At 43.0% G+C, this 12,323-nt stretch overlaps 2 protein-coding genes across 3 annotated transcripts in view; one reads left to right on the top strand and one right to left on the bottom strand.

Annotated features, from left to right (window-relative positions):
• PLPP1 (phospholipid phosphatase 1) overlaps positions 1-10,775 on the top strand; it is a 94,546-nt gene extending 83,771 nt beyond the window's left edge. For both annotated transcript variants that reach the window (XM_088469413.1, XM_088469412.1), the window contains exons 4-6: positions 1,165-1,222; positions 6,441-6,617; positions 10,136-10,775. In XM_088469413.1, coding sequence (XP_088325539.1) covers positions 1,165-1,222; positions 6,441-6,617; positions 10,136-10,264 — 364 coding nt within the window. In that variant the 3' untranslated portion in view covers positions 10,265-10,775. The remainder of the gene's footprint in view (positions 1-1,164; positions 1,223-6,440; positions 6,618-10,135) is intronic.
• The window catches only part of MTREX (Mtr4 exosome RNA helicase), a 111,286-nt gene continuing 109,504 nt past the window's right edge, over positions 10,542-12,323 (bottom strand). Inside the window, exon 27 of the mRNA XM_088469411.1 lies at positions 10,542-10,912. Coding sequence (XP_088325537.1) covers positions 10,860-10,912 — 53 coding nt within the window. The 3' untranslated portion in view covers positions 10,542-10,859. The remainder of the gene's footprint in view (positions 10,913-12,323) is intronic.

Raw genomic sequence — 12,323 nt, forward strand, 5'->3', positions numbered from 1 at the left:
GTATTTCTCCCAGATTGAGAGACTGCAGACATACTCGTCTAATGATGCAGGTAGATTCCTGAAATCTTGGAGAGCGATAAATTGCAGAAGTTGCCCATACTAACCAATCAGCTTCTTACTGTCATTCTATAGGCTGTGTTAGAAAAGTGACAGAAGCTGATTGGTTGCTAAGGCAACTTCACTTTATCTCTCTCCAAGATTTGATAAATCTATCCCTTGGTTTCTTAAATTGTAGTGTACAGTGTAGAAATATTAAATAATAGCTAAATGTGTCTTCAGTCTGCTATCTCTACCCACACACACACACTTTATTAGAAGCCAATTAACATACCACTATGTTATTGGATGGTGGGTGGAAAGTGGATCATCTAAAGCAGGGGTCTTCAAACTTGGCCCTCCAGATGCTGTGGAACTACACATCCCAGCATGCACTGCACATAGTTTTAGCATGCTGTTATATCAAAAAGGTGGCAGTGCATGCTGGGATGTGTAGTTCCACAGCAGCTGGAGGGCCAAGTTTGAAGACCCCTGATCTAAAGGGATCCTTGATCAGTGTAGGTCTACTATGTGTGAGCTCATAGGCAGTCTCACCTTGCTCCATGGGTGTAACTACTATAGGCGAAAAGGAGTGCAGCTGCTATGGAGGGGGGCCATCTTCCTTATCAAAGTTACATGTGTTGTATATATTTATCACCATTGGGTGGTACATAGGGGCCCTTATAAATTTTTGCTATGGGGCCTTCAAATACCTAGTTACGCCCCTGCCTTGCTCTATTCACTATTGGTCTGAGTTAGGTAATTACGCTAGATCTGCCAACTAATGACAAGTGCATCTGTGTGTTATTGTCAGCACAGTGTAATGTGATAAGTCATCGAGAAAGTGGATAAAGCTACTGTCATAACACAAGCAGCTCCCCCATATGTAGACATATGAGAGGCGTTAACTGCACTAAAGAGAGAACAAAAATTGTCCTCACTAAAGTCCCTTTAAGTAAAACCTTACAGAATAAAAGTAAAAATATGCTCAGAATAATAAATATAAACTTTTGTGTGTTTTAGCTGTAGCAGTGCATTTGTTCTGAAGCATCTTAATAAAATGTATTTACCATAATAATGTTGTTAAAATATAATTGCCACTTTTCTGCTTTATTTTGTTTCTTTTAGGCTGTCGTTTTATTCCGGTCACTCCTCTTTCTCCATGTACTGCATGCTGTTCCTAGCAGTAAGTATAATTGTTAGAGGAGTAGAAAGGCCATGCCCACCTTCAGGTGACTTTAACTTGCTAGATTGGTTATTCTTACAACTATTGCCAAATACATTGCTTTTATCTGTCTGTAACCTTTACCATGTATTATATAGACCAGTGGTTCTCAAACTCTGTCCTCAGGACCCCACACAGGTCACGTATTCCAGGTCACCCAGCACGTGCACATGTGTACTCATTACTCACTGACACATTTTGAAAGATCCACAGGTGAAGCTAATTATTACACTTGTGATTGTGAGGAGACCTGCAAAACATGCACTGTGTGGGGTCCTGAGGACCGAGTTTGAGAACCTGTGATATAGACAGACAGAGCTGTTCAGATTCATTGCCCAGGGTGCTGAAACTCTTCATAGTACACAACAGTATCCAGTAAACAGGGCAATACAAATAAATGCCTACACCCATATAAATACACATCTAAAAGACAGCCAGACTGATAAAGCTGTGGTTTATGTAAAAGCTGCAGTACAGGAAAATAAAGTCGTCTGATGGTGAAAGACTGATTTTTACATCAACCACCCGGCGTCACCTAGATCTCACGGACAGCTGTCCTCATGTTGGTGAATAGCCACCCAGCCTTACCCGCACATGTAAAATGCAGCTGCTGTTGATCTCTATAACAGACACTCCTGCCCATTTGAAGAAACACTGCATACAGCCTCTACAGTCCATTTAGTTGTTACCATATAGCTTTGTGATCCCTATAAGAACTTCATCTTCAAGGTGGTTGGATGGCAGAGAATGTGCCGAAGCCAATAAGCCCAGGAATGCAGATTTACTTCTGCTGGTTGAACTGAGCAAATCCATGCAAAATGGAGACCTTACTCTCTGGTGCTTATTATGGTCACTGTAAATGGCTGTTGCACATTCAGTTACATTATATGGTAATATACATCAAGGAGTGATGCTGCGGTGTGATTTTACAGTATATGTCTGCATATTGTGTAACATTGTGGGAATAATTGAGCAACCAGCCCCGGGCTTAGTGAGAAAGGGGTCTATTTACTAAGCTGTTAGGAGATAAAGTGAACGGTGATAAGGTACCAGCCAATCAGCTCCTAACTGACATTTTTTTTTTTTTTTTTCAAACACAGCCTGTGACATGGCAGTTAGAAGCTGATTGGCTGGTACCTTATCACCGTTCACTTTATCTCCTAACACAGCTTAGTAAATAGATCCTCCCAGTGCTGGTTATGCACAATACAGGGGACAAAAGATGTAGGGTTTCCCTGTATTTAAGCACAACCAGCACCAGGCTCTGATCCGGTCCTGGTTTTGGAAATATTCAGGGGAAAAAAATGCGTAGGGTCCCCCTGTACTTACCAGAACAGGCACCAAACTTTTTCTAGTGTGGGGACTAATGCCACAGTCAAGGGAACTCTATCACCGGACTGAAGCATTAACCCTGACCGCTAGTCAGCCCAGGCTGGGGATCCCTGGGGCTAGGCCTAGACTGATAGCTTGGGAGTATCCCCGGCAGGTGGGTGCTGGGTTGATAGTGTAGTGTGATTGATAGTAGTAAAAATATTGTCGTTTGCTGTGGAACTACAGGTCCCAGCAAGCCTCCCCTGCATGCTGGTACTTGGAAAACCACATGTACTAGCATGTGGGGCATTACAGGCCCGCTGGTACCTGTAGTTCTGTGATATTAGCTGTATTTCCTCTTTTAGGCAGTACGTTACCTGAGGTTACTTTGCTGTGTTTAGTCGTGCTCAGCTTCCCCACTTCCTTATTCCAGCAGTGTAATAAAGAGTAGTTCTGTTATTAGCAAGGTACTTCCTCTGTTCTATGCATAGTTCTGGTTTCTAAAACCCCAGACTGCGCACATACCAGTCATTTCCAGTAGGCTGTACATCACATGTTTACCTGAGCACCTCTATGGAGTATGAGGCAAACCGTGCAATATTGATGGCTGCAATGTATTGTTCTGGAATTGTACATCGCAGTGAATTCAATTTTCCCTGAAGAGCCAATTCCCTGGGGCAGTGTTTAGATCAGGGGTGGGCAATAAGCGGCCCTCCAGCTGTTGTTGAACTACAAATCCCAGCATTGGGGATTATGGTAAAGCAACATCTGATTGTGCTGCACACCTCTACGGGATGGCTGGAGTAACGTTCGGAATCATCCACAAGCTTTATTACATTGCATTACTGCTTCATTTATTTTGATGCTAGAAATATATACAAGTAGGACTCACGAGTCCAGATTATGTATACTGAGGGGCATATTCAATTGTGTGCGAGAATAGAAAAAAAACAAACCTGCACCTGCAAGGTTTTTCCTGCAGGTGCGGGTTATTTGCTATTCTATTAGATGCGTGGTTTTTTAAAAAAACACGCACCGGGGAGGTTTTTTACCACGCACCTCCTGAGCAAGCGGGATTTTTTTTTAAACTTATGCGGCGCGGGGTTTTCATTGATGAAAACCCCGCGTCCACATTTTTTTAATTGAATCCCGCGGGTATCGGGAGCGCGCATCCCTACGGGATTCTGAAATTGGCCGCAAGGTTTTAGCCTCGCTCAACCTCGCGCCCAATTGAATATACCCGAGAGTGAACCCCTAGATACAGGGTCTGATTCAAAGGTGATCGCAACAAGTGGTCGATATTTTCAGTCTGCACATGCACCGCGCTGGTCACAGTCGGGGAATGCAGAATGAATTCAGACACAGAGAGTAACTATTTCAGTGGGCATTCCTGGGTGGGCATGTCACGATTAGCAACTGCATCTCTTTTTCTCTGTTGCACTGGCACCGGTCGCCATGTTCTGACGGACATTCTGAGCAATCATAGGGCTGCTCTAATGACCGATGTGCAACTTATTATGCAAAGCGGCAGATTTCAGTTGCAGAATTAACAAAGATGCAGTCACGCAGCATAGAAAGACCCCATCGAGGCTACATTGCCGTCCACCTCTAAATCAGGCCCTCAATGATATCATTTAGGCACCTCCTTTATAGGGGGAAGAATTATTCCAGGGAAATTGTTGCCTCCACCTACATCTGCGCGATGTGACCCTCGCCCACATCTGCGCGATGTGACCCTCGCCCACATCTGCGCGATGTGACCCTCGCCCACATCTGCGCGATGTGACCCTCGCCCACATCTGCGCGATGTGACCCTCGCCCACATCTGCGCGATGTGACCCTCGCCCACATCTGCGCGATGTGACCCTCGCCCACATCTGCGCGATGTGACCCTCGCCCACATCTGCGCGATGTGACCCTCGCCCACATCTGCGCGATGTGACCCTCGCCCACATCTGCGCGATGTGACCCTCGCCCACATCTGCGCGATGTGACCCTCGCCCACATCTGCGCGATGTGACCCTCGCCCACATCTGCGCGATGTGACCCTCGCCCACATCTGCACGATGTGACCCTCGCCCACATCAACATCTGTGCGATGTGACCCACGCCCACTCCAACATCTGTGCGATGTGACCCACGCCCACTCCAACATCTGCGCAATGTGACCCTCCCCCACGCCAACATCTGCGCAATGTGACCCTCCCCCACGCCAACATCTGCGCAATGTGACCCTCCCCCACGCCAACATCTGTGCAATGTAACCCTCCCCCACGCCAACATCTGTGCAATGTGACTCCCTTCCCCCCCCACACAATAAACATGTAAGAACATTCTCCACATTACTCCCCATATTATTATCCTGTGATTGAATGTTGGCAGAAATGCGTTTACTGAAACTTATAAGAATTTGAAAAAGTACCAAGATAACTAAGTGGTATTATACAGCATATGCTTTTATTTCTGTTTTTATGATGTAGTGCCAAAGTAAAAACTAGGTTTAAGACTAGGAAAACCTATTTAAAGGTACATCATCATTAAAAGCTGTTATATGGGCTTTAAAAATCTGCGACACCGATTGTTTTTTTTAATATATATATATATATATATATTTTATACTGGAAACAAACAGAAAAACCACTATTGGTGAATTGTGTCTACAAAAGCCTGGCACCAGTCCCAGTCTCAGCTGGTGACATCGCTAGTCTCCTACAGTGCCCACAGCGGGTATAGTGACAGATTATAGTCAGTGGGAAGTAGTTTTGTAACTTGCAAGATAGACAGAGACTGAGACTACCGGGTTTACAAGTAGATCTGGTTTCTCTATGAATAGAGCTAGTCTCTCTGGATTCAGGGACAGTGTCTGAAACTAAGGTCTGCTACTGTATTACAGATGTGACAGAAATAGATACCCCTCAGCCAGAGCTCTACACACAATAAAATACCTGGAACTGCTAGATACTTCTCTCCAGATTTACCACCATTCTATCAGAGACTCTTATGGTCCAAGGTCTGCATGCTGCTAATGTTCTTCTTAAACCTAACCCTCCCCCCTCCTGCAGCTAACGCTAAGGGTTGCCTGGACTTACCTCGTTTGGCTTGGCCTGTCAGCATCGGGATTAAGATAGGCGTCAAAATATCAACGCCTATCTTAAAGCACTTGTCGGGATGGAGACCGGCAGACGCTCGTAACTACATCCCAATCCCTAGTGTTGCTATAAGAGCATTATGATTTTGGCCTGGAATGACCATGTTGTATATGATCAGTAACACAACCCCAAAGCTAGGCATAAGGTGCATATGTGATGATGCCATTACCAAATCTGCCTTTTCACCTTCAAAACAGTGGACAAAGCTGAACATGTAAAGTAAAATACATCAGCCGATTATGAATCAACCACATAGAGCATTTTTTTCCAAACTAACTCCCATACTGCCTGCTACGGCACGGCACCTCCTCCCTTACCATCTGCTGCAGGGGAGTGAGACAGCATAGTGCATATAGTCATTTCAGGAATATTTATCAGCTCTGTAGTACACATTAGTTTGATAGTAATACCCTTTCATCCCTTAGCAGAGAGGTATCCAAACTCAAAACCTGTTAGGGTGCCTTGAGGTCTAAGGATATCCATGCTTGAACACAGGTGACTTAATTAGCTTTAACCACCTGTGCTCAACCTTGGCTATCTCTAAAACATGAACTGTTGGGGTGCCTTGAGGACCGCTTTTGGGAACCTCTGCCTTGGTCATATATACTGTACATGTGTGTATTTTGCAATTAAAAGTTCGATCTGATGCTATAACATAGACTTGTTAAAAGGTATGGCCATTCACTGTTTACTGAAGGTTTCTGGTTTGTGTCTTCTAGCTCTATCTTCAGTCCAGGATGAGAGGAGATTGGGCCAGGCTCCTGCGTCCCACCCTCCAATTCGGACTTGTTGCAGTATCAGTCTATGTTGGCCTTTCCAGAGTGTCTGACTATAAGCACCACTGGAGCGATGTTCTGACTGGACTCATCCAGGGAGCGATTGTAGCTGTTCTTATAGTAAGTTACTCATCCTCCGAACCGGCCTCCACCGATAACTCACCAGGTTCTGGACTTCTCTAGTGCTGCAATATCATCCCTCACATACAGTGCAGCTGGAAAGTATTCACAGCGCTTTACTTTTTCCACATTTTGTTATGTTACAGCCTTATTCCAAAATGAAATAAATTAATTTTTGTACTCAAAACTTTTTACATGTTGTCATTATGGGGTATTGTGTGTAGAATTCTAAGATTTTTGCAAATTTAATAAAAAAAAAGAAATCACATGTACATAAGTATTCACAGCCTTTGCCATGAAGCTCAAAATAGAGCTCAGGTGCATCCTGTTTCCACTGATCATCCTTGAGATGTTCCTACAGCTTAATTGGAGTCCACCTGTGGTAAATTCAGTTGCTTGGACATGATTTTGAAAGGCATACACCTGTCTATATAAGGTCCGACACTTGACAGTGCATGTCAGAGCACAAACCAAGCATGAAGTCCAAGGAATTGTCTGTAGACCTCCGAGACAGGATTGTCTCGAGGCACAAATCTGGGGAAGGGTACAGAAAAATATCTGCTGCTTTGAAGGTCCCAATGAGCACAGTGAAGCATCATCAGAGCATCATCCGTGTTTGGAAGATGTTCGGAACCACCAGGACTCTTCCTTGAGTTGGCCGGCCGTCTAAACTGAGCGATGAGGGGAGAAGGGCCCTAGTCAGGGAGGTGACCAAGAACCCGATGGCCACTCTGTCAGAGCTACAGCACTCCTCTGTGGAGAGAGGAGAACCTTCCAAAAGGACAATCATCTCTGCAGCAATCCACCAATCAGGCCTGTATGGTAGAGTGGCCAGACAGAAGCCACTCCTTAGTAAAAAGCACATGGCAGCCTGCCTGGAGTTTGCCAAAATGCACTCTGACCATGAGAAACAAAATGCTCTGGTCCGATGAGACAGATTGAACTCTTTGGCGTCAATGCTAGGAGTTATGTTTGGAGGAAGCCAGGCACCGCTCATCACCAGGCCAATACCATCCCTACAGTGAAGCATGGTAGTGGCAGCATCATGCTGTGGGGATGTTTTTCAGCAGTAGGAACTGGGAGACTAGTCAGGATAGAGGGAAAGATGAATGCAGCAATGTACAGCGACACCCTGGATGAAAGCCAGCTCCAGAGCGCTCTTGACCTCAAACTGGGGCAACGGTTCATCTTTCAGCAGCACACAGCCAAGCACCCTAAGCACACAGCCAAGATATCAAAGGAGTGCCTTCAGGACAACTCTGTGAATGTCTTGAGTGGCCCAGCGAGAGCCCAGACTTGAATACGATTGAACATCTCTGGAGAGATCTGAAAATGGCTGTGCACCGACGCTTCCTATCCAACCTGATGGAGCTTGAGAGGTGCTGCAAAGAGGAATGGGCGAAACTGCCCAAAGATAGGTGTGCCAAGCTTGTGGCATCATATTCAAAAAGACTTGAGGCTGATATTGCTGCCAAAGGTGCATCAGCAAAGTATTGAGCAAAGGCTGTGAATACTTATGTACATGTGATTTTAGTTTGTTTTTTTTTGAGATTTTTCAAATTTAATTAAAAAAAAAACAAAAAAAAAAAAAAAACTTTACATGTCGTCATTATGGGGTATTGTGTGTAGAATTTTGAGGACAAAAATGAATTTTCCATTTTGGAATAAGGCTGTAACATAAAATGTGGAAAAAGTGAAGCGCTGTGAATACTTTCCAGAAGCACTGTATAATTAGCATTGTGTAACATTACTCCCAGTAGTTTGTAATTAATATGCTGCCCTCCCATAAGTATCTTGAAGGAGAGTGTGTACATTCCCTGGATGACCCAGCCTAGTAATGCCTTACAATAATAACAGCTCGAGATAGTGTATCATCAGTTGTGAAAAGGGACATCCAATCCAAATGTAGATAATACATTGGCCACATATCTCCCATAGTCTGACTCCCAGTGATAAGGATATTTTCACCATCAGCTATGTCATTGTGGAAGTGGGGTTGTGTCCTAGTACAGATTATTAATTGGCTGCAATTTTCATCCCTAGAGGCAGTCTACATTCTTGTTGTATCCATTACAGAGCCAAATAAAGTTGTGAATTTATAAATGAAATCAGTCCCCTTGTAGTGTTAATAATTGCATATAACAGAATAAGGCCGTAATTATTTGATAGTGAGAGAAGATTTCATGTGACATTACTTGGAAAAAGTAGTCTATTTTTTTGCAGTAATTATAGGGATTTAGAAAAATGGCAAATGTATCACTCGGCTTACCATTAATAGATATTCCGGTGAGAAAATAAATAAGCAATCCTCCAAGTTTCTCCGCTTCCGTAATTACCGCCTTTTGAGAAAGCTGCCTGGTTCGGAGAAACTATGAGGATTGCTCATTTATTTACTCACCGGAACATATATTGATGGTAAGCCGAGTGATACATTTGCCAGCTTCCTAAAGGACTGAGAGTATAGTGGAGCAGTAGCATTCCCAGCAGTTCTTTGAACATCATCTTCTCAAATTGTTTCTCTATTGCAGTGGTTCCCAAACTTTTTTGAATCACCCTAGTGCATCAGCATTGTATTCATGGCACCCCTAAGCCAAAAGCTTGTTATTGAGAAATTCAGAAAAAAAATGTAGTGAAGTAGTAAAGTGAAGTAAATTGTGCTACCTGTCATCCTTAGGCTCAGATATATAGTGGGTGACAGGTTTGCGCTTCTGTTCGTCCATATATTTACATTACATTGACCATAAATAATTTGATTCTGCGCGAGGACCACCAACCTGAGGCACCCCAGGGTGCCACGGCGCACAGTTTGGGAATCACTGCTCTATTGTATCTATCTCCATACCGGATACATTTGCTACTGTACTGTATTCATCTTCATACTTGATATATTCTATGCTACAACAGTATTTTCCAAGTGGATACGCATATGATCACTCACTCTAAATATTCTGCATGTGTTTGCCAGTAGTATCTATAGTCACCAAACTTATGTGTGATGTTTTAGTATATATGTATATTTATACTTAGTTATGTGTACTTTTTTATTATTAAAAATAGGAGAATTTTTGCCCTTTGAGTGTGGTACTGTGTGATAAGCAGGCGCTGCGGAACCTTAGTGGCGCCATATAAAAAAAGGATAATAATAATAAGCGCAACCTATTACCCCCCTTTTTTTGTGCACTGAGAGAGGATTGGCAAAACCGCTCTATAGGTGTGCAGCTATAATTACCTGTGACTCAATAACAATCTATTATATACCCCTATTGGCGCCAGGATTCATTTGTTGGGATAAATACACATAGCAACCAATCAGCTTTGAAGTAGCATCTACAAAGTACATTCTATAAAATGATAGGCAAAAGCTGAATGGTCGCTGCAGGCAACTTCTCTGCTCAGTATATGGGTTAATATATCTCCCCCTGAGTTTGATAACCACCGACATATCTGTAGATCTCGGTCATAATAAATGTATATGATCGAGTCCACACTCCTAACCCCACCGTCTCCCTCTGTCACAGGTCGTGTACGTCTCAGACTTTTTCAAAAACAGAAAAAGTTGTTACAATCAGAAAGAGGAGGATTCGCACACGACGCTGCACGAGACGTCAACAAATGGGAACCACTATGGGAACACTCACCAACCATGAAAGCCACTCGCCTCGATATAAGAATACATATCCTGCTTTTAGTCAGAGTATTAAGAGTTTATTTCACCCCCTCAGTGCTGGAGCAGCTGATCCCGCATGGCACTTCAGCATTTTAAGAGCATCCACCACCAAATACATTTTGTGGGCTGAACTAAAAAGGCACAAGAAAGTAGCAGGAGCCAATACCAGTGATGGCACAGCCTCCTAGCTTCTTCTGACCATTGGCTCAGCCCACGTGTAGGTGGGTGCCATGGCCCGCTGCTGCTATCTCTGTTGAATGCCCACTTTGTATATAGTTATAAAGAACACCTTATGTATATGTTAAAGCTTTAAATAAAAAAAAAAAGTTAATTGTTGGCTTTTTATCAACTATACTGAAATGTTAATCAAATTGTAAATTTTTTTTTTTATTAAAATAGTGTGATAAACAGTATGTACAAACACTTGTGTAATATTGCTTTGTTCTGCAAACTGATAACACCAAAACATTAAAAAGTTTATAGCAAACGTCTGTCCTTTGTTGGCTGAGTTGTCTCAGGTGCTCACGCTCTATGTAAGCGGTTTCAGATCTGACTCCATCTTGTATCTTTTTCCACTACAGATACAGGCTGGCTGCAAATACAATATCCCTTTTGATTTTTGTAATACCTACAAGAAAAGAAGGGGTGGGGGGTATAAAGCTTCGTATAGATCAAAACACATTTAATGAAGTTTACAATAGCAGAAAGCTTTAAAAATAAAACAGACTACTTAAAATGGTGTTAAAGGGATTTCCATTCTCCCATGAACCAAGGTGGGGCTGTGTGAAAACTCTGGTAATTACAATTTTGGATATTACACTTTATTTAAAAATGCAACATAATTGCTGGGTGTAGCCTGTAGACTTCATATCTTGTATATTCTTTTAGTGTTTTTTTTTTTTTTTGGTGTGTTGCAATGGAAAGTGCCACTTAGGTAGAACTGTCGGTATTAAAAACAGTCTTTTACTGTGAACAAAACACTTTGATTTTCAGACTGGGGCAGATGGCAAAGTGCAACTTGTGTATGTGTAGAATGCGTGGCCACCAAATGAGGGCTTTCTATACATAACTCAAAAATACATGGAACATAGTTAGAAAAGGTGCTGAGCCTTTGTAGGATACAATATTATAAAATAGGAGTTCAAATCACCCTATTATATGGTGTTTCTCACACAGTAAATTTATTTTGTTTTCACTTCTTATTTTACATGTCCTTGGACTTTATACCAAGTAATTCTGTACCCATGAAACAAAATGTTTGAAGGTTGTAAGGTTGTATTGAGAGCAGAGTCTCTCGCAGTGTCAAGCAAATTACAGCCAACCCCTCCTCTAGGTGTGTCAGACACAATCATTTAATGCACTGCAGTGTTGCACTATGTTCCCCACTACATGGCAGCACAATATATGTAGGAGACTGTTTTACCAACCAAAATGGTGCGTTAAATATAAATGGTGGATAGAAACATGAAGTGCTCTTCATGGTCCGGCCACCGTTTATCTATTCCAGTGGTTGTCACTCGGAACAGGACCCCACACAGGTCACGTTTTCCAGGTCACCCAGCAGGTGCACAGGTGCAGTCATTACTTACTAACACATTTTAAAAAAATCTACAGGTGGAGTTAATCATTTCACTTGTGATTCTGTGAGGAGACCTGGAAAACATGCACTGTTTGGGGTCCTGAGGACAAAGTTTGAAAACCTGTGATCTATTCCATGTGTGGGGGGTCTGCAACTATATTACTACTGCTATCCGGGTGAGCAGCGCCAGCGGTTACTGCCTGCCCAGCTTGCCAAAGGAGGCATAAGAGACCCGCCAGACCAAACGGAAAGCGCACTGACATCATCCTTCTACTACAGATCCCGGCCGCCTCGCTGTTGTTGCGGCTCTGTGACTGGAGACCCGGTCACAGATACGGATACATTAACAGCCGGCTATCGAGGTACTGCTCAAGTTCACACATACTTTTGTGGATAAAATTACTTGGGGATCGAGACTAAACCATTCTTACAATTAGAAGGTGAGACATTTAAATTGTGG

This window comes from Taudactylus pleione, unplaced genomic scaffold (genome assembly GCF_031769625.1).
Source record: "Taudactylus pleione unplaced genomic scaffold, aTauple2 ptg000092l, whole genome shotgun sequence".
Taxonomy (NCBI): domain Eukaryota; kingdom Metazoa; phylum Chordata; class Amphibia; order Anura; family Myobatrachidae; genus Taudactylus; species Taudactylus pleione.